General features: G+C 40.0%; 1 protein-coding gene across 2 annotated transcripts; it reads left to right on the plus strand.

Moving 5' to 3' along the window:
* Positions 1-5,664: 5,664 nt before the first annotated feature.
* On the plus strand, positions 5,665-17,422 carry LOC100137989 (uncharacterized). 2 transcript variants are annotated; one of them, XM_059881092.1, is made up of 3 exons: positions 5,665-5,797; positions 16,249-16,296; positions 16,473-17,422. In XM_059881092.1, the coding sequence occupies exons 2-3, from the start codon at positions 16,281-16,283 to the stop codon at positions 16,820-16,822; spliced, it is 366 nt and encodes a 121-aa protein (XP_059737075.1). In that variant the 5' UTR covers positions 5,665-5,797; positions 16,249-16,280; the 3' UTR covers positions 16,823-17,422. The 2 variants fall into 2 exon arrangements, with proteins under 2 accessions (XP_059737075.1, XP_002697818.3); XM_002697772.6 differs by having other exon boundaries at positions 5,695-5,797; positions 16,249-16,353.
* Positions 17,423-22,545: the final 5,123 nt, after the last annotated feature.

Here is a 22,545-nt window from a genome sequence, read left to right on the forward strand (position 1 = left end):
CATACAGCTTTCCTAATTTTGAACCAGTCTGTTGTTCCATGTTCAGTTCTTTTGCTTTTTTTTTTTTAATTATTTATTCGGTTGCATCAGGTCTTCATTGCATTATGTGGAATCTTTTGTTGTGGTGCACAGACTCTCTAGTTGTGGCCCACGGACTTAGGAGTTGCAGTGTATGGGCTTAGTTGCTCCAAGGCATGTGGGATCTTAGTTCTCTGACCAGGGATTGAAACTGTGTCCCTGCATTGCAAAGCAGATTCTTAACCACTGGACCACCAGGGAAGTCCCCTAACTGTTGCTTCTTGACCTGCATTTAGGTTTCTCAGGAGACTTGTAAAGTGGTCTGATATTCCCATCATTTTAAGAATTTTCCACACTTTGTTGTGATCCACAGTGTCAAGGCTTAGCATAGTAAATGAGGCAGAAGTAGATGATGTTTTTCTTGAATTCCCTTGCATCCTCTACGACCCAATGAACGTTGGCAATTTGATCTTTGGTTCCTCTGCCTTTTCTAAACCCACGTTTTACATCTGGAAATTCTTGATTCATATATTGCTGAAGCCTAGCTTGAAGGATTTTGAGTGTAATAACCTTGCTAGCATGTGAAAATGAGTGCAACTTGGTAGTAGTTTGCACATTCTTTGGCATTGCCCTTCTTTGGGATTGGAATGAAAACTGACCTTTTCCCAGTCCTGTGGCCACTGCTGAGTTTTCTAAATTTACTGACTTATTGAATGCAGCACTTAACAGCATCATCTTTTAAGATTTTAAATTGCTCAGATGAAATTCTATCACTTCCACTAGTTTTGCTCCTAAGACTTATCATGATGGAATTAATGTTCCAAAATGCAAAAATACATATTTTTTTAAATGAGTGAAAAAAGAACATTTTCTTTGTTTAAACAAAATATTACATTGTAAACAAATCTGAAAGTTAAAGTCAAAAGCCAAACATTCGATAAACAAAGAATACAATGGCACCCCCACTCCAGTACTCTTGCCTGGAAAATCCCATGGATGGAGGAGCCTGGTGGGCTACAGTCCATGGGGTCTCGAAGAGTCAGACACGACTGAGCACCTTCACTTTCACTTTTCACTTTCATGCATTGGAGAAGGAAATGGCAGCCCACATCAGCAGCAGCAGAGTGTAAGCAGGCATCTTGTCTGACACGAGCAGTGCTGCCTGGTGATCATGGTTTGATACATGTGCAGGATATGTTCGGTGCTCAGTAAGCAGTTGGGAATAAATTAATGAAAGACCATGTCTGTCATCATGCTACTGCTGCTGCTAAGTTGCTTCAGTCGTGTCCAACTCTGTGCGACCCCATAGACGGCAGCCCACCAGGCTCCCCCGTCCCTGGGATTCTCCAGGCAAGAACACTAGAGTGGGTTGCCATTTCCTCCTCCAATGCATGAGTGAAAAGTGAAAGTGAAGTCGCTCAGCTGTGTCCGACTCTTAGCAACCCCATGGACTGCAGCCCACCAGGCTCCTCTGTCCATGGGATTTTCCAGGCAAGAGTATTGGAGTGGGTTGTCATTGCCTTCTCTGTCTGTCAGTATAAACACACTTAAAATTTGTAAGTGCGCTTTAAATTTGTAATTTGGAAATTCGATAATAGGCATCGAAAGATGTTATTCCTCCTGAAGTTTCTGTTTTAAGTAGGACTAATTGTTGTCATCCCACTGTATAACTAAAATACTTTAAGATTACTTTTTATTTAGTGAATGCACACCTGCTATTGCAATGGGTTCAGTTTTGTGAAAAATATAATAAAGACCCCCTGATAGTGTTATTATAATAATTAAATATAAAACACATTTACAGGATGCTTCATATTTATTTTTAATTTTACTTTTAATAATTCAGTGAATCTCTCTATTTAGATGAATGAAAAATGACTTTTTCCCCCTAAGGCTGCTCATCTACCAGAGTTCTCTCAACTACATGTCAGCCAAGATTTTCAGATTTCTTTTTGGCTATAAATCCTGCACAAGATGAAGGTTTCTCATAGGAGATTGTGGCAACACAATGAAAGATACCCAGGCTCTCTATTCATTATAACAATCCAGATATGTTCTGTTTTTAATGTGGATTTTCAGATTGAAATATTCACAAGGATTGTCAATAATACATACTGAAGTGTTGTTCTTTGCCAAATAAAGAAAATTCTGATTTTTAAATGATAAATTTAGCCACAGAGCAATGTGTCATTTAATTTTGTTGCTACTTTTTTAAAAGTTAATATTTCCTATAATTTTTTTCCAAAATATAAACGAAGACTTGTGACTGAGGCTTGCAATTGCTAAGACAATTAGAGACTGTAAGCAGGAGATTCAAATGATAGAATAAACTTTCCTCCTCTATGCTATTGATAAAATGAGTGGATGCTGTCAAAAATGAAAAGGTTTTGCTTACACCATGACTGAAATGAGGTGAAGTGGAGTGAAAGTCACTCAGTCGTGTCCAACTCTTTGCAACCCCATGGACTATACAGTCCATAGAATTCTCCAGGCCAGAATACTGGAGTGGGTAAACTTTCCCTTCTCCAGGGGATCTTCCCAACCCAGGGACTGATCCCAGGTCTCCCAAATTGCGGGTGTATTCTTTACCAGCTGAGCCATAAGGGAAGCCCAAGAGTACTGGAGTGGGTAGCCTATCCCTTCTCCAGGGGATCTTCCCGACCCAGGAATGGAACCTGGGTCTCCTGCTTTGCAGGCAAATTCTTTACCAACTGAACTATCAGGGTACACCATGACTATGTTCCTCCAATACAAATGAAAATCAATGTCTCTGCAGAATAAAAATGTAGCAATATCTTAAAGCAAATAAAGTCAAATTTATACCATATGTTTGATAATTATATCATTCTGACCTGCCTCTTGAGAAATCTGTATGCAGGTCAGGAAGCAACAGTTAGAACTGGACATGGAACAACAGACTGGTTCCAAATAGGAAAAGGAGTATGTCAAGGCTGTATATTTTCACCCTACTCATTTAACTTATATGTAGAGTACATCATGAGAAATGCTGGGCTGTATGAAACACAAGCTGGAATCAAGATTGCCGGGAGAAATATAAATAACCTCATATATGCAGATGACACTACCCTTATGGCAGAAAGTGAAGAAGAACTAAAAAGCCTCTTGATGAAAGTGAAAGAGGAGAGTGAAAAAGTTGGCTTAAAACTCAACATTCAGAAAACTAAGATCATGACATCTGGTCCCATCACTTCATGGGAAATAGATTGGCAAACAGTGGAAACAGTGACAGACTATTGTTTTGGGCTCCAAATCACTGCAGATGGTGACTGCAGCCGTGAAATCAAAAGATGCTTGCTCCTTAGAAGAAAAGCTATGACCAACCTAGACAGCATATTAAAAAGCAGAGACATCACTTTACTAACAAAAGTCCATCTAGTTAAAGCTATGGTTTTTCCAGTAGTCATGTATGGATGTGAGAGTTGGACTATAAAGAAAGCTGAGCGCAGAAGAATTGATGCTTTTGAACTGTGGTGTTGGAGAAGACTCTTGAGAGTCCCTTGGACAGCAAGGAGAGCCAACCAGCCCATTCTAAAGGAAATCAGTCCTGAATATTCATTGGTAGGACTGATGCTGAAGTTGAAACTCCAATACTTTGGCTACTTGATGCGAAGAACTGGCTCATTTGAAAAGACCCTGATGCTGGGAAAGATTGAAGGCGGGACGAGAAGGGGATGACAGAGGATGAGATGGTTGGATGGCATCACCGACTCGATGGACATGAGTTTGAGAGTTGGGAGTTGGTGATGGACAGGGAGGCCTGGCATGCTGCGGTCCATGGGGTCACAAAGAGTCAGACATAACTGAGTGAATGAACTCAACTCTTTGTGACCCCATGGACTGTAGCCCACCAGGCCTCCCTGGAGAAGGAAATGGCAACCCACTCCAGTATTCTTGCCTGGAAAATACCTTGGACAGAGGAGCCTGGTGAGCTATAGGCAATGGGCTCTTAAAAGATTTGCACACAATTTAGCAACTAAGCAACAATAACAAATGCTGTACATATTCATAATCTTCTAGAAAGAAAATTTTTAACTACCAGCACTAACATGTGAGGTTAACAAGGTAGTAAGGTACGAGATATATTATACAAAGTTCAGCTGTATTTCTATATACTGGCAACTAACAATTTACACTGATATTTTTAGAACAGCATTATCATTTTTAAAAGTATTGTAAAATATTTATGGAAAAGTGCCAGGTACTTTCTAGTGCAAAAAATTCATTAGCAAATAAATAGACCTCTTTGACAGTTTTGGATTCTGAAATTTTTTTTATAAAAATAAAGGTTTTCTCAGAAATTTTTCTTATAGATATATCCAACACCTTCGGTTTAATGAGTTCTATTGGATCAACTGAAATGGCATAGCCTCAAGCCTTAGAAGGGACTTTTGTTGTGGTTCAGTGATAATAAGAATCTGCTTGCAATGCAGGAAACGTGGGTTCCATCCCTGGGTTGGGAAGATCCCCTGGAGAAGGGAATGGCAATCCACTCCAGTATTTTGCCTGGAAAATGCCATGGACAGAGGAACTTGGTGGCTACAGTTCGTGGGGTCGCAACAGAGACAGCCATAACTAAGCAACTAAACAAGAGCAAAAAGCCTTAGAACATTAATCACATAGAAAAACTGCCCAAGACTTGAAAAGCTGGGAAGGGATTTGTCTCAAGAGGAGTAAAACCATAATGACTTACTTTTTACTCCTTTGATTGGTTTTGATATCATTCATACAATGATATCATTGTAGCCATGGGCTACAGGGGACATGCATAAATTGAAGGTATCAATAATATTAAGCATGACCTTTTAATAAAGTGATTCATTTGTGTAATTTCTTCACTGATAAAATGTGGCCAAAGATACCCTAATATCATATGAAAGTTGTATTTCATAAGCAAGCATGTTTGAGGTACTCAAAACATTGCCTGACTTCAGGCATTCAATAAATATCCTTGTTTATATATATATATATATATATATATATATATATATATATATATATATACACAGACACACACACACAGACACACACACCTGGCACTGTTTAGAAACACAATATTCTCACTTATTGAATTAATAAATCTATGGGTTAATCCTTCTTTAATCTGAGACAAACTACATTTCTTGACCAGAAAAAGGGTTTCCTCAAGATTTTCAACATATTATTGCCTAGAACATTGGTTCTAATGGGTTTTAAATGCATGTGAACTACTGATCAACTGACCCAGTAAACTTTCAGGCATCTATCTTGAGACTTAAAAGATGAAATCATGCTAAGGCCATGGGTGCTTACAGGACTGAGAAGACATTCAAGGGTGAGTAGAGACAAAACAATGATAAGCTTCCACCTCACTCTTTTTTCTTAGGTTGGTCCTAACATAGAAGACAGGTGTTTGAAAAATGGTGCGGAAAGGAATAAGAGGAAGACTTGTGTAAGATTTTTAGCGTTCCTTTCTGTCAGGAGGATTGTTGAAGGGTTAGTCATAGTAGCTCTCAGAAGCGGGATTTCTTGAGTCTTGCTGGAATTAATACCTCATTTCCTTCTCTGTTTTAGTGAATAATTATTTACCATTCAGTTTCATCCACACCTGCTCTGATGGATCAGACCAGTCATTATAATTATTCCTCAGGGTTGCAGATATATAGGGCAATGAATGGACTGAAAATATTTTTGGAGTTCAGTTTGTAGAACTGCAAGCTCAAGAATGGATGGAAAGAAAGGGAAATACACATTGAATATTGAACACTGTGAAAACTCAGCAGTGAGTATGATTGCTCTATTTTAATATTTGCCTATACTGCTGCCTATATTGCAGTCTGACTTTCAGCATTTAATAGCAATCTAATTTCTTTACTGCAATGTAGTCAGTCACAATTTTACATCCTTCTCCAAAAGGAAGAGTAACCATGTATTCATTTTTTTCCTTCAACTTTTCACGCTATATTCTGCTCTATTGTACTTTAAAAGCTGGTTTTTATATTTACTTATATACAGAGTTAGAAATGTTTCCATGACCACATGATATAAAATACATTCATTTAACTTTCAGTACTCACCACTATGGTGAGACATGATCCAGAGAAGAATTTGCTTGAGCAAATTCATAAAGCTCCAAGACATCTTGGGTGTAGTTTGAAGTTACATTTTTACAGCTTCATACTTGGATTCTAGATATAACTTCTAAACCTGTCAGAATTCGTATTTCCAAATATGCTGGAAATCCAGATGCTAATCCTAGATATTCTCTTTAGATGAAAGAAATCCTCAGAAAATCTCTACTTCGTATGAAAATATGACCTTTCTGTCTATTTTTAAGGGCTTTATACCAAGAATCAAATCTCCACCACGTAGTTTTAAGTGGTCTCTTAGATAGTAGAACAAAGGATATTGCTGTTAAGTCACTAAGTTGTGTTCAACTCATTGTGACCCCATGGACTGTAGACCCCCAGGCTCCTCTGGGTTGCCATTTCCTTCTCCAGGGGATCTTGCCTACCTAGGGATCAAACCCACATCTCCTGCATTGGCAGGCAGGTTCTTTACCACTGAGCCACCAGGGAAGACCAGAACCAAGGATAGAACTGTGCTAAAAATTGAATAATAACTTAAAGTTCACACCTGAAAAATAAAGGAAATATTTTGTCTTTACAGTTTGGAGCTGTGGCACTAGGCCTGTATTTACTCACCTATAAATGAAGCCTAAGACGATCAAGTCCTGTTGGTTAGTTGAATGAGAATCCCACTGAGGATCCTTGGTTTACTGAAAAAGGGTTTGTCCTTTGAGTCATCACACAAAGGACCATCCTGAGGCTATTCTCCTTGTCATTTGTGTCTGAATTTGACACTCTATAATTGGATCTTCAGAATGCTGGAATAGTCAGGAAATAAAAAATCCCTTTAGCCAAGTATTCATCTTGGTAGTTTCTCTAGAAAAGAGCAAACTTGAAGATATTTACAAATATTATCTCAAGCATATTTTTCAGCATATGTCTGGCTAGCTGAAAATGTTTCATTTACCATAGATATTTAAGGCATGGTAATAAAAATATTTTCTCTTAAGATCAAATTAAATAATAGAATTAAGAAAATGAATTGAAACTCATAAAGAAAATAAATTTTGGTATATTGTTTTTCTGTTGGGAGATATAGGAACTTCCATTCTAAAGGAGATCAGCCCTGGGTGTTCTTTGGGAGGAATGATGCTAAAGGTGAAACTCCAGTACTTTGGCCACCTCATGCGAAAAGTTGACTCATTGGAAAAGACTCTGATGCTGGGAGGGATTGGGGGCAGGAGGAGAAGGGGACGACAGAGGATGAGATGGCTGGATGGCATCACAGAATCTATGGATGTGAGTTTGAGTGAACTCCAGGAGTTGGTGATGGACATGGCCTGGTGTGCTGCGATTCATGGTGTCGCAAAGAGTCGGACACAACTGAGCGACTGAACTGAACTGAATCCTTATAAAGTGAGGGGAAAAGCTTAGAGAACTTTCCTTGGTAATTGTTAATGTACTTCAGTTGTCTATGGCCATTCTTAGCTAAAGCTGACTCTCTAATTAAACATTCACAGCTCCTCAATGATTACAATTTTGTAGAGAGACTTCACTTGTCCTAAGAGTCAGAGCAACCATGACACAGCAAAAATTGTTACTGGGGCTGTAATATTACCCAGAAGCTGAGCCTAGATCACAGGTTCTCCACCCTTATGGTAAACGCCACCCATCATTTTCCTTCTTTGAAAAGGTTGAGATTCTATCCATGCCAGAAAATTCTGGAAAAATGGCCTGGTGAGTGAGTCTCACTTTGTTTACAAAGCACATGAAAATATCCAAGTCCTTCAAAATATCCAAGTTCATCAAACTGGCAAGTTCAGGCAACTGGGTAATAACTAAAGCGATGGAAATCTTCAGGTAGGAAAATAAGCTAGGCAGTTGTTAAAGATAAAGCCAACTTGACTCAGATTTACCTAGTGAATAACACGGACTTTGTTTAATCCTACGCAATAAAAATAGAGCTATTTCCTTTATCCCTTTGATATAACCCTTATAGAAAAATCTAACTTAGCAAAGTCTTTACTGACAAGAGTATTCCATCTTATCTATATTTAATAGCAACCATTGATTTTTGGTATTGTTGATAATAGTTCCCAGTGGAGCAATGACATTATACAATGCTAGTTTGACAATTTTATGCAACTCTTTGGTTGATGGGTCAGCAATTTTTATAGCTATTTTGTAATGGGTTATTAAATCAACATGACAAGAGATAGCTAGTAGTTGCAGCATTAGAAATAAAAGCACCAACACTATACTAAGGATAGTAATAGCTAATACTTACTGAAAGCATACTCTATGCCAGACATCACTCTAACCCTTTTCATAAATCATTAAGTGAAGTGACAGTTGCTCAGTCGTGTCCAATTCTTTGTGACATATGGACTGTATATATGGATGGACTGTAGCCTGCTAGGCTCCTCTGTCCATGGGATTTCCAAGGCAAGAACACTGGAGTGGGTTACCATGCCTTTCTCCAGGGGATCTTGCTAACCCAGGGATTGAACCCGGGTCTCCTGCATGCTAGGCAGATTCTTTACCATCTGAGCCACTAATTGTTAATCCTCAGAGCAAATCTACAAGTGTGAGGAATCCTACTAGCCTCCTTTTTAGCAAGAAATGGCAGAGATGTCCTTGACTCACAGCTAGAAAATCAGTGTTATTTTCCTATGAGATGGAGACCCTCAGGCAATCCTATATCATTTTTGAGATGTAATAAAACTTTTTGCCCAGATCCATATTTTCCTGAACTTCCTCCTCTCCCATTTTCATTTTTTCTTATTCTTTCTCCTCTTTTTAACACACCTCTTCCTCCCAATCTTTCCCATTGATCTTACCCATTTTCAATTTTTATCACCCCCTTTTCTCAACAATGTTTAGCAATTACTGTATTTGTTTCAGTTCAGTTCAGTAGCTCAGTCGTGTCCGACTCTTTGCGAGCCCATGAATTGCAACATGCCAGGCCTCCCTGTCCATCACCAACTCCTGGAGTTCACTCAAACTCACATCCATCGAGTCGGTGATGCCATCCAGTCATCTCATCCTCTGTCGTCCCCTTCTCCTCCTGCCCCCAATCCCTCCCAGCATCAGAGTCTTTTATATTTGTTTAATTATACACAAATGTTTTCCTCCCTGTTATATTAGCATGAAAACTCCCTGTGAGTAGACACTTTTTTGTTGTTGTTGTTGAGAACTATTTTTATACTGCTCTATGCTGAAGAGGTCAAGGCTATGGTTTTTCCAGTGGTCATGTATGGATGTGAGAGTTGGACTGTGAAGAAAGCTGAGCGCAGAAGAATTGATGCTTTTGAACTGTGGTGTTGGAGAAGACTCTTGAGAGTCCCTTGGACTGCAAGGAGATCCAACCAGTCCATTCTGAAGGAGATCAGCCCTGGGATTTCTTTGGAAGGAATGATGTTAAAGCTGAAACTCCAGTACTTTGGCCACCTCATACGAAGAGCTGACTCATTGGAAAAGACCCTGATGCTGGGAGGGATTGGGGGCAGGAGGAGAAGGGGACGACAGAGGATGAGATGGCTGGATGGCATCACCGACTTGATGGACATGAGTTTGAGTAAACTCTGGGAGTTGGTGATGGACAGGGAGGCCTGGCGAGCTGCGATTCATGGGGTCACAAAGAGTCGGACACAACTGAGCGACTGAACTGAACTGAACTGATGCTGAAGAGGGGGCTTCCTTGGTGGCTCAGCTGATAAAGAATTCACCTGCAATGCAGGAGACCCCGGTCTGATTCCTGGGTTGGAAAGATCCACAGAAGGGATAGGCTACCCACTCCAGTATTCTTGGGCTTCCCTGGTGGCTCAGCTGGTAAAGAATCCGCCTACAATGAGGGAAAAAAACACCTGGGTTCAATCCCTAGGTTGGGAAGATCACCTGGAGCAGGAAACTGCTACCTACTCCAGTATTCTGGCCTGGAGAATTCCATGAACTGTATGGTCCATGGGGTCGCAAAGAGTTGGACACGACTGAGTGACTTTCACTTTCACTTTCATGCTGAAGAGCAACCCAGCAAAAACATGTCACAAACTGGACAAAAGACTTACCTTCTGTGTCCTTGTCATGGGCTTGCAAGTTCCACTGCATCGAGCATGATGTGCATTATGCAAAGGAATCTCTTTGTGTGAGAATTTTTCATTGGTATAGTGTGGTATAGTATACACTATATTAAAATATTATTGTAGTTCAGTATAATAATATGCCATATATAATGTAGTAGAGTGGAGATTACACTAGCCTTAACACTGGAAAGTCTGAGCACCAACGCTCATTATTGGGTCATCCAGGATAATAATGATACTACTACTTCCAACGTCAACTCTTTTTGCTTTGGTATTCTCATTTCCAGAATAACCTGAACAGGTTGTATCTGATAAGCTTGAAGAACTTTTTCAGCTCTAGCATTCTATTCCTCATATGAACACATGTTCCCTTAGATATGCTCTACCTACAACATCTTGCAACATTAATGTATTTAATAAATTAATACGTTTGTAATATAACAGAGAAGATGGGTTTTATACATTCCCGATCTGAAATTCTGGATAACATAAAAATTGGTTAAAAGTTAACATAGAATGATCTGTCTAGATTTTTTTTTTTTTGTCTTCAGAGGATAAGAAAACATTTATTTCTTTTTAAAGTCTTGTGTTATCCCTTTAAATAATAACAGCAACAGCCTTGTTTATTTTTGACTGAAGAGTTTAATTTTAGAAATTCAACACCATGCTTTCTGTTCACTTAACACTTCATCTCTATAGTCAGCCACGTGTTCAAATAACCAAGAGGCTCACAGCGCCACATACTGGCATGCACAATCAAGTGATGTCCCTTCCAACTTAACTGGGGTGTGTGTGAACCCAGGAGTCCCTGCACGGTCAGGAATGCCAAGCACAGGTAATGTTTAGTAGAGCACCTTTTATCCAGGTTGGAATGTGCTCTCTGTGGAGATGTATTTGGTCTATTCTTTCCCAGGACATGTATTTAATCCTTTAATTCACCTACATTCATTTTGAGCATTTGCTGTGCTCTCAGTATAAGTTGCTACTGCTGCTGCTGCTAAGTCGCTTCAGTCATGTCCGACTCTGTGTGACCCCATAGACAGCAGCCCACCAGGCTCCCCCGTCCCTGGGATTCTCCAGGCAAGAACACTGGAGTGGGTTGCCATTTCCTTCTCCAATGTATGAAAGTGAAAAGTGAAAGTGAAGTCGCTCAGTCGTGTCCGACCCTCAGCGACCCCATGGACTGCAGCCCTCCAGGCTCCTCCATCCATGGGATTTTCCAGGCAAGAGTACTGGAGTGGGGTGCCATTGCCTTCTCCGGTCAGTATAAATTACCATGAGGCAATCCACAAGAAGAACAGTAGTTAACAGTCTCTGTTTTCAAAGAGCTAATGTTCTTTGAATGTTGCAGATTCAAATATTCTCAGATAATGTATGAAAATAAAAGGAATAATTATAAGGCAGAAACACAAGTTTGAGGAGGGAGAATGGAGCAAATACGTCAGCAACGTAGAGATGAATTCACTAATGAGACTCCGATGAGAGACTGGGTCATATTTGAAACTTCGAGAATCCTGCTCTATTGTGATCATCTTATTATCTTATGCTGTTCCAGCCTCTGAACCTATATGTGACACTGTCTATATCTCTCTTGGTTCTGAACTCTACTGCACATAACCTTGACATAGGATCCTGGCTCTATTCTCCAGATTTTCTCTGCTAGCTTTGGAGACTAGATTCAACTTTCCTTGGTTCTTGATCTTGGCTGTTGGCTGACTTAACTTTATCTCAGGACTGTATCCCTATATCTTCAGCTCCAGTTTAGAAACTTGGCATTGACTGTACATTACGTATACTGCTTGGCAGTTTGGTTGGGTTACCCTAACTCTGGAATGCCCATGCTCCATTGTGGAGTCTTGCTGTGGAGGTTCAGTAGAAAAAGTATGAACTTTGTTACTCGATGAAAAAATATAAACTGTTGATACTGTTGCTAGGTCAGTGTGAATAATAAGCGAGTTAAATGAGTGGAGATAGAAAATGTTTCTACTTGTTTGCAGAGGTGAAAAGCAGAATGGAAAGAGGCCTTAGATAACATTGAATCTGGTAGTTCTTAAACTGCGTATTAAAAACACCCAGGGATTATTAAAGAAATATTGATGGCCGAGCCCCGCCCTAGAATAGTTAAATTGGAAACTCTAGTGATGGGATGCATGTAACAATATTTCTTAAACACTTCAGGTGAATCTAATGTGCAGCTAATAATGACAATGTGGGATCTAGTCCCATTCCATCATTTAACAATTAGGGGAAATGCGACCCAGGAAATTTAAAAGATTTTCCAGAACCCATATTGCTTTTGCCAGAAGTGGTTGAAATAGGAGGAGGACTTAAGTGTCCTGTTGTCTGGATATGTGTACTTTATATCATTAAGCTGCTTTTTATAAAATTTTCTTAAGACAGTATTATAGTACCTTCAGTCTTGGTGAAGAAGATGACACGTTCTCTAGGAATGACGTGGTCTTAGTGGCCCTCATTTGCCTGGCCTCAGGGACCTCTGTCCTCTTTCTGCTCCTGTTGCCTTGCAGCAGCCACCATTTGCACAAAACCCTGACCTTTCAACAAATACCACAGTCTGTATTTTGTAACATTTAAGACCTGCTCTAGTCTGCCTGGAAGGCCTGAGTGTCCTAGTTGTATTCCATTCTGTGAGGGCTGGGCTCTCATCCAAATGATAATGAAATAATTGATCATATCGAACAATGGAAAACTTATGTAGGTTTCACAGTGCCAGGAACTTGGCAGACCTTGTTTTATTTTGTACTGTCATCATTGGAAAGTTTCCGAGAATTCTTCCACTGCGCACTTTCAGATATTTCAAGCCTGGGAAGGACATAATGAACTCAGCTAGATTCTCTGTGCCCATAGTCCTCCTGGGTCCCAGGAAGCTACTTACAGGCTGGAACTAAAAGGATTATTATTAGGAATGGTCCATCACATGGTGATCAATAAAACTTAAAGATTTAAGAATACTCTAAGAACAGTTTCACTTTTCACTTTCATGCATTGGAGAAGGAAATGGCAACCCCCTCCAGTGTTCTTGCCTGGAGAATCCCAGGGACAGAGGAGCCTGGTGGGCTGCCGTCTATGGGGTTACACAGAATCGGACACGACTGAAGCAACTTAGCAGCAGCAGCAAGAACAGTTTTGAAAAACTTCACGGTGTTTCATTCCCCTCCTGATAACACAATCACTGATACTCAGGTATTGGGGTAAAACCAGATACCTGAGAAGACCTTGCTGTGTTCAAGGTAAAGCATGCAGCCTTCTGCACGGTGAATGAAGGTTGGGAAAGGCATTCCCAAATAGCAGAACTGTTTGTGCCAAAGTCCTACCTTAGAAGTGAGCACGGTACGTTAAAGAAACTGAGTGGAGGAGAGTGTGGCTACTGTATTAGTCAAGAGAAAAAGGAAACTTGGACTAAAGTGGCATCAACAGAGATAAAGGCAGTAATATTGGGACATGTTTAGCAGATAAAGTTAATCGGGCTTGTTAATGGATTGGGAGATTTCAAGGATAATCCCTTTGCTCCACTTTATGAAAGTGAATCGAATGGTGGTGCCATTTAACGACACCTGAGAGTTGGCCAGGTTTCCTAGCAAGATCATAACCTTAGGTTTGGACCCGGTGTGATGCCTTTGAGCCATCTGAGATGTGCTATTGTGTAAGCATTGAAAGGCTAGAGGGGAAAGCTGGATTGAAGATAAACTTGAGAGTCATTTGATACAGATAGAAATTAAAATTGTAGCGGGGAGAAAGAGTAGAGTGGTACATTGGCCCACTGCCTATTTTTGTGAATAAAGCTTTATTGGAACACAGCCGTACTCATTTGTTTACTCACTGTCTATCGCTGCTTAACACTAGAATGGCATATTGGTAGAGTTATAACAAAAACTGTATGACTCACAAAGCTGAAAGTATTCACTATTTGGTCCTTCACAGAAAAAGTTCACTCCCCTAAGACTTAGTGTGAAAAAATACAAGGGCCTAAGAATGACAGGGCTTCCCAGGTAGCGCTAGTGGTAAAGAACTTGCCAGCCTATGCAGGAGACATAAGAGACGCGGATTCGATCCCTGGGTTAGGAAGATCCCTTGGAGGTAGGACGCGGCAACCCACTCCAGTATTCTTGCCTGGAGAATCCCATGGACAGAGGAGCCTGGCGGGCTACAGTCTGTAAGGTTGCAAAGAATCAGACATGACTGAAGCAACTCAGCATGCACATAACAATGTCAACAGTAAAGATTGAAAGTGGAGCAGAACTTTCAAAAGGAACTGAGAAGATCCCCGGAGGTTAGGAGAAAACCAGTGAGAATGAAAATAATTATCCAAGAAAGAAGAGCAATGATCTTCGTTGGCAAATGCTGCAGAGGGCTTAAAGATGAGGGCTAAAATCCATCAGTTAGACTTTGGGGAATGCATGCTATTGATGACTCTGTTGAGAGGTGTTTCAGAGGCCTGGCAGAAGCAGAAGCAGAAGCTGAACTGGGTTGGGCTGAAGAGTGTGCAAATCGAGATGCTGCATTTAGACCACTTGAGAAATTCTGTTCTCTGAAGAGAAGTAGCTAGAAGGGTATTTTAATTTATTTAGTTATGGCTGTTCCGAGTCTTGACTGCTGCACAGGCTTTTTCTCTACTTGTGGTATGAGGGCTTCTCATTGCAGTGGCTTCTCTCGTTGCAGAGCACAGTACCTGTGGCACGAGAGCTCAGTAGTTGTGGCTCCCGAGCTCTAGAGCACAGGCTCAATAATGGTGGTGCACGGACTTAGATGCTCCTTGGCATGTGGGATATTTTCCCAGATCAGGGATCAAACCTGAGCCCCCCCCCCGCATCGGTGGTGAATTCTTTACCACTGAGCCCCCAGGGAAGCCACTAGATGGGTATTTGAAACTAAGGAGATTTTCTTGTTTAAGATGAGAGGAGAGATTTAAGTGTGTTTAAATGTTAAAAGGAAGCAGTCATTTAAGGGGACAATGGTGAGTATTCCGTCCTGGAGGAAGGATAAAACAAAAAAGTTCCTGAGGAAGGCAGAGGGGATGGGATCCAAAAGCAGATTGGCAGATTGCCTTCAGGCAGAAGGAGAGATAGCATCTTTTGTATCAATCAGGGAAAGAAGAGAATGGATTCACAGGTTTGGTACCTAGTGGGGGTTTGAAAAAGTTTCCATTGGATGAGTTCAAGTTTCCCAATGAAGTAGAAAGGAAGTGAAGTCAATTGATAGGAATGAGGAGGGACAATTTGTGTGTGAGGGTTGGTGGGTGGAGGTTTCAGGTTTAAAGAGAGGGAAGAAGATTAAGGAAGTATTTTCAAAGAAGAGCAGATCTTAATCAGAGTTATAATGGATGGTTATAAAGGATGATAGAACAGTACATAAAATCCATCTGAGAATGATGACCACACATTTCTGTTAATTCTGATGTGCTCAGAGACGTGACTTTCCCCAGCCATGTGACTGTTCAAGGGAAGGTCCAGTGTAAGCAGTCACTTGTTTGCCAACAGGAAAAACTGAGCAGAGGGAAGTGCAAGAAGTTTTAGGGAGTTAGCAACTGTATTGAAAAATGGGCCTTGGAACAAAAGGTGGATAAGGAGAGATCTGAGGGAAGCCAGGGCTGCTGGGCTGGACATTTTAAGAAAACCAAAGAAAGGCTGTTACAGCAATAATTGAACAAACAAGCTGGAAGGAGAGAACTTGGTGGTTAGAGCACAGGATTCCTGAAGAAGTGATTTTGGGAACGGTGCAGATTGGGGTAATGACAATATTCAGGGATGTATTGGGTGCAAAGAGGAGAATCTATCATCAAGGTATTGTTCTGCTTATGTGAAAAGACAGAAGACCTCATACTTATTATTGGAACATAGGATAAAAGAAGATGTGATATTAGCAGATTGTGATTGCTTCTTATATTACAGAAAGCATGCAATTATTTCCATCTGAATAAAAGGGTGGACTTTAAGACTAAATTGCTTCAGAGATGTATAGGTATTCGATGGTGTTAATACACTAGGTTATAAATAACACAAAAGAGATGATAAATGACAAGCATTTTTGTTTTCACTACTAATATTTTTTATTCACACTCTTCTTAGGTGAAAGAAAATTGCTGCCATAAGCTGACTCTATGGAAGATCTTTTTGGTTTGTTTCTTAGCCTGTGTGATAACAACAACAATTGGAGTACTCATAATAACCCTGGTGAATAATAACAATTATCAACATTATTATTATTCATTGTTAATAACATATTAATTAGTAAAAAATAATAATTTTCTAATAGTATTAATTATAATAACAACTCTTCTATTGTTATCAAGCTACCCACAGGAAGCCCAATACCTATACCCACCTCTACTACTTGGCAGCCTACACTAAGCACCAGTTCAACGGAACAGGCACCCACCACTTCACCCAAACCTACAACCTCCACTACTTGGCAGTCTACAGTGAGCACCAGTACAATGGAATCGGCAACCATCACTTCACCCAAACCTACAATCTCCACGACTTGGCAGTCTGTAGTGAGCACCAGTACAACAGAACCGGCAACCACCACTTCACCCGAACCTACAATCTCTACTACTTGGCAGCCTATAGTGAGCACCAGTTCAGTGGAACCGGCAACCAACACTTCACCCGAACCTACAACCTCCACTACTTCAAATGAACTTACAACCACAGCAGCTACCACCACAAATTCAAATGAAATCCCGGCTTCCAGCTCTGCAACAGGACCATAAAATCACCACTTCCTCCATCGATGACCATTACCACTTCCACTTAAGCCACAACTACTGTAGCTCCCACTTAGCTTACAAAACCAGTGGTCATCACTCTCCTTCAACCACGTGTAATTTCCACCTGTCCATCTGAACCTGCAACTGCAGTGCCCCGATTATCACTTTAATCTAGTGGAACTACCACCAGTCATCAGAACGTTCTATGGCAAGTTAACCTTTCGTTCTTTCCACTACAAATTAACCTACAACCGTCTCCCCTCACTGGCTCTTTCCTCACACTATAGCTCCCCTTCAAGAGCTGACTCTATGCCTACTACCATTGCTACATTATACCTATAGCAGCTACCATGATACCAACTGAAGAAGAGAAATTTAGACAGTGAATAAGGGAAAAATTACCTTCATTTTCACCACACCAACACTTAGGACTTCCAAAACTATTAAAACTATTTTTCTTTTAAGAGCTGTACACCAGAAACTAGCACATTGTAAACCAATGCTAATAAAAAATTTTAAAAAGAACTGAACACTTAGGCTAAGAACCTTCTCTTTTTTCTATATTTCAAAATAATACAATTTCATATGGAAAAAGTAACCCAATTTGTTCATTTAGAATGTCTTTAAGACATTTTCTATAAAAGATTGTAGTAAAATAAGCCATTTAGTTTTTAATATGTGTTGGCTTCAGTTCAGAACATTGCATTCTTCCGTAGACAAATGACAGACATAACACATTTTATAAGGAGGAGATTTTTAAAATTTTAGAATTTACAATAATTATTTCCTTTATAGTGAATTTTATTGTGTTTCTTCAGTTTCCCTTTCGATTTTAATTACTTTTAAGCAACCATATTCTATTTACTTTAATACTATCAAAAGTGAATTTGAATCTCTATTTTAAAATTAAATTATTAATTTTCTACAATCTTGTAAATAAGTTAATTAAATATTTGTCTTAAGACTCTACTATGTGCTTAAGGACAGAAATTACAGAAGAAAACAGCAATGTAGATTAAGTAGTAAATTCATTAATTTAATTTTTACTTTGAATAATAATTCTAGCAGATTTAAATTACAATTGATATTTCAGACTTACTAAATCAAGACCTTTAGATTGGAACTAATAATCTATAGTTTTAAAAACTATATAGATGTCCAGACAAGTTTGAGAATCAGTGGTTCAAAATTCTTAGTCTAAGAATGGCATTAAAACAACTCAAATTCTAATTAAAAATATTACAAATCAGAATCATGTACTAGGCATGCAAAAAAATAGAATTACCCTGGTGGCTCAAGAATCCACCTGGTAAAGAATCCGCCTGCAATGCTGGACACCTGGGTTCAATCCCTGGGTTGGTAAGATCCCTTGGAGAAGGGACCATCTATGCACTCCAGTATTCTGGCCTGGAGAATTCCATGGACTGTATGGGGTCACAAAGAGTCATACATGACTGAGCAGCTTGTGCTTTCACTTCACAGATCTAGCTATGTACAAAAAACTTATATATATGATCAAGAGAGGAATATCTCATTTGCCAAATAGTGAAAAAGTATTTCCAAACAAAACTTGTAAATTAAATCTTCTGAGAAATTTTTAAATTGTTTAAAATCTCATACTTGGACCTCAGTGGACACTCACTGTTAATTTTTACTAGCTGGGTTATTTTAATTATATGTGCTCAGAAGTGCTCACATTTTAGTAAATACATTAATTTAGATTTCTGATAATGCATATGGGCCTTCCCTTCCCCTTGTTGTTTTGATTAGGAATATTTTATGAGATATTTAAAATATCACTGGTTAGACCATTCAATTCCTGTTGGAGTTACCACTTTCTAATTCTTTTACAGTTTTACTAGTCATCAGGATGATAAATAATCTGAAGTTTATCTATAATTGTAGATAAACACATGTATAGCTCATTTTATAAGGAATAATAAGAGTTCTTTAGCATGTAGCATAATTGGTCCTTAAGTAATATGTATTAAGTGAATAACAAAATGCTAGCTGACTTGTACTACTCAAGATCCATGAGGATAGGCCTTCTGTATTACTTTTTGTTGCACCCATTGACACATAATAGATCCCAATAAGTATTTACTTCAAATTTCAAATATTTATATTTGACAGATAATTTTTAAAGTATAATTCTGCAAGACTATAATATTTACCTCTTGTTAAATAGCCAATTTTTATTTAGATTGAATCATTTCAATTCGTCTAGGCTTTTTTTAACCAGACTTACTTTCCACCTTTTAATAATGTATTTCATTATCTGAAATGTCGCCATTTCCACAAATTTGGAGTCATAAGGTCTTACAGTACCTAGTGAAGGCTTCAGGGCATTGTTGATCATTAGAAGAAGCACCATGGTGGGATGTGCAAGTGGGGAAGAACAGCAGAAACTATGAGTAAACTATATACCAGGCAAGTTATAAGGGGTTTTCATATATTTGGCTCATATTTATGTTTCCCACCATGTTATTTTTCCATATGGTTAGTTTGTGATCCACTGTATACTCTAGCACTTCCCCCATTCCAAAAAAATCCACAACTGAAGAAATTTCTATTTATTCTTCTCAGCATTCACGTATTTAAATGCATATTATTCGGAGGTTTTCTCTCTGCTTTAGCTATTTGAAAGTGACCATCTTGGTGTGTCATTTTATCATTCCTACAGGAATTCCTACAGGAAGGGAATTCCTGCAGGAAGAATTCCTACAGGAAGGGAATTCCTGCAGGAAGGAATTCCTACAGGAAGGGAAGGGTACAGTGGGGTGTACAGGACAGGGCACTCTTGTCTTTTGCAAACATAAGGAACATCACTTGTATTTTATTATTGTTATATTTTATTGCTTTATTTTACTTATTTATTATTTATTTTATTATTTACAAGCCACAGGATCATTTAGAAGTTTTTTATCCCATTTGCAAGCCTTTCTGCAAGTAAATAAGCAGTGTAGGTCAAATGATGGAACAACAAAATATTCAATTCCCAAGCTGTGACACAGCGCTTTATTTGGGAAGAATGAGATGTAACCTCAGGTGTAATTTGGGGAGGGTATAAAACATGCTGATCCTACATGAACTGCCCACAGAATGCACGTTCTTCCTGTGACCTAAAGATCAAATCTGGGGCTTCTGCCAACATGCCAAATGAACTGCAAATGAGTAACAGTTTACAGGTATCTTGTCTCTAAGGTCTGCTCTTACACCACAGCTGGGCTCTGTGCTAGAGATGAGGAAGATACGGACACTGATCTCAGGGGGCTTATACTCCACTAGAGAACCTAACACACATGGATAGTATAATAATTACTGCATCGCTGAGCATGCCTATAAGCTGAACTCTCCCGAACCTACATCCTAATGACTGGGTTTGGAGTCAAAGTGTCCCTGGTTTGTATTTTTACCCCTTTTCACATACTGATTCTATCATTCATGCACCTCATAATTTATTCATGTGACGAATATTTATTCAGTACTTACTACAAGTCAGGTTCTGAGAATAAGCAGTAAACAGGAAAAACAAGGTTACAGCTACCAGAGTTAATGTTATAACAGAAGGAATGGGTGATACATGTGGAAATGCATAAATAAAATACTTTTCAAGAGTAACAAGTGTCAGAGGGCTGTTGAAACTGGCAAGTGATGGAAGTGAAGGTGGGGATTGAGTTTTCTCAGCCGCAACACTTGGCGTTTGGAGTCACATCATTCCTGTCCTGGGCCTTGCAGCATGTTTAACAGCACCTCTGCCCTCTTCTCACTAGACAGATGCCATTAGCAACTACCCTGATATGACTATTAAAAATGTCTGAAAGTGTTATTCGCTCAGTTATGTCTGACTCTTTGTAACCCCATGGGCTGAGCTTGCTAGGCTCCTCTGTCTGTGGAATTCTCCAGCAAGAATACTGGAGTGGGTAGTCTATCCCTTCTCCAGGGGATCTTCCTGACCCAGGGAACAAACCCAGGTCTCCTGCATTGCAGGCAGATTCTTTACCATCTAAGCCATCAGAGAAGCCACAGAAGCCAAGATATTACCAAATATGGCCTGTGGGGAGGAGGCCAAAGAATCCACAGTTTAAGATGGCATAGTTTTGGAGATGGCATTTGGGCAAGAGCTCCCAATACTTCAACTGAGGTCCTACTCTGGGCCCTGAATCATCTTTGCCGTAGCCCTGAGGGGAGTATGGTGGCCTTCTGTTGACTATGGGTTTCTACTGGGGTCTATTGGTACCCAGGGTCAGAGTCTTCCCCATGCAGAAGTGTAAGGAGGCACGTTTGCTTACCAAAACGCCTGAGCCTCCTCACCCGGTTCCCCACTGCAGGCTCTGTGGTAGGCTCAATTCTGATTTTCCATTCTCACATCCTATTTTTTCCCACCATCCTCTTAGTGGGACTGGGAACCAGCGCTGGTTGTTTCCATCATCATGTTTTGCTTCCATCTCTAGTGATGGGAGGCTCATCCATGAAGCTAAGTCTCCTTGGCAATGGCCCAGGGTTTCTTGATCAAGCAGAGCCTGGCATGTGCTGCCGGACTCGCCTCAGGGTAGATCGTTTCTGCCCACGGTCCTGGTTACTCTTCTTGGACACCTGCCGGGAGGCGCTGCTCTGTTGGTCTGGCAGCTCTAGGACTGCTCATCTGCCGCAGTCCTGCCCAGAGATGCCAGCGGCTGTTTGGGGACGGAGCCTTCCCCCGTCCCGGGGATAGTTGATGCTGTTCCCTCATTCACAACACTCAACAATTCCTTCCCTAGAAGGCGGGTCTTGTTCCTGGCCCAAGCTCCCTTCTGGAATGTTCTTCTCCCACTCATTACCTATAGAAACTGCATGCACCTTTCTTGTTTCTTATATGTTTCATTTCTTTGTCACTTATATCCAGATCTTCCCATATGCTATCTTGATTTTGACACTTTATAGTATATTTTCATAGCAGTTGAAAATAGAAGTTGGAAACTTTTTGTGTATGTGAGTCACAGATAATATCCAGAATGATTCTGGCTACCTGCCAGACAGCACTTCTGAATACAACTACTCTAAGACAGATAAAGTCTTGTTTCCCAGACAAGTGGAACATAGCTTTCTCTCTCACGCACGCGCTCTCTCTTTCAACATAGCTTTCTAATATAAAGAACTGACCAAATCTTGTCACTTGGCTTCTTTTCAAGGCCACCCCTAGTGGACTCTGATCTTTCTTTTTAATTCGGTTCTCCTGGCTGCTGCTGTATCTCTTTTTTCTTCAGCTGTCTTGGCATGGTTTTCTGGTTTTCTCCTTTGGGTTGGTGTTTCTGGCAACAGTCTTTGATTTCCTTGAAGTATTCCCTCATTTATTTCCTCTTTAGATTTGGAATGACTTCTACCCCACTTATTCTTGACCCGCAAGTCAATCTGTTTCCTTTTTACTGATTTAAGATAACCTCTCAGCCATGTGATTGAGAAGAAGTAGGGTGCCATCAGAACTGGATAATCTAGTTGTAGCTTTGTTGTGCCCAGGGGAGGAGTAGTATCTTTCTACTTTGCCTCTTGGCCACCAGGTCCAGGACTTGACCATCTAGGATTCTGTTTTGATCAGCACATCTGTTCCCTCTCCAGGGTAAAAGGTGGGGCGCTTGCAGTGAAGCTAAAAGTGTAATTCATGTCCGCCTGTCAG

Source organism: Bos taurus, chromosome 24 (genome assembly GCF_002263795.3).
Source record: "Bos taurus isolate L1 Dominette 01449 registration number 42190680 breed Hereford chromosome 24, ARS-UCD2.0, whole genome shotgun sequence".
Lineage (NCBI taxonomy): Eukaryota > Metazoa > Chordata > Mammalia > Artiodactyla > Bovidae > Bos > Bos taurus.

What these genes read in the sequence shown, in the direction of transcription:
- LOC100137989 (XM_002697772.6), top strand. Translation starts at nt 16,281, where the DNA reads ATGGAAGATCTTTTTGGTTTGTTTCTTAGCCTGTGTGATAACAACAAC. An exon ending in GAGTACTCATAATAACCCTG is followed by an intron (nt 16,354 to 16,472) that starts GTGAATAATAAC and finishes ATTGTTATCAAG; the next exon opens with CTACCCACAGGAAGCCCAAT.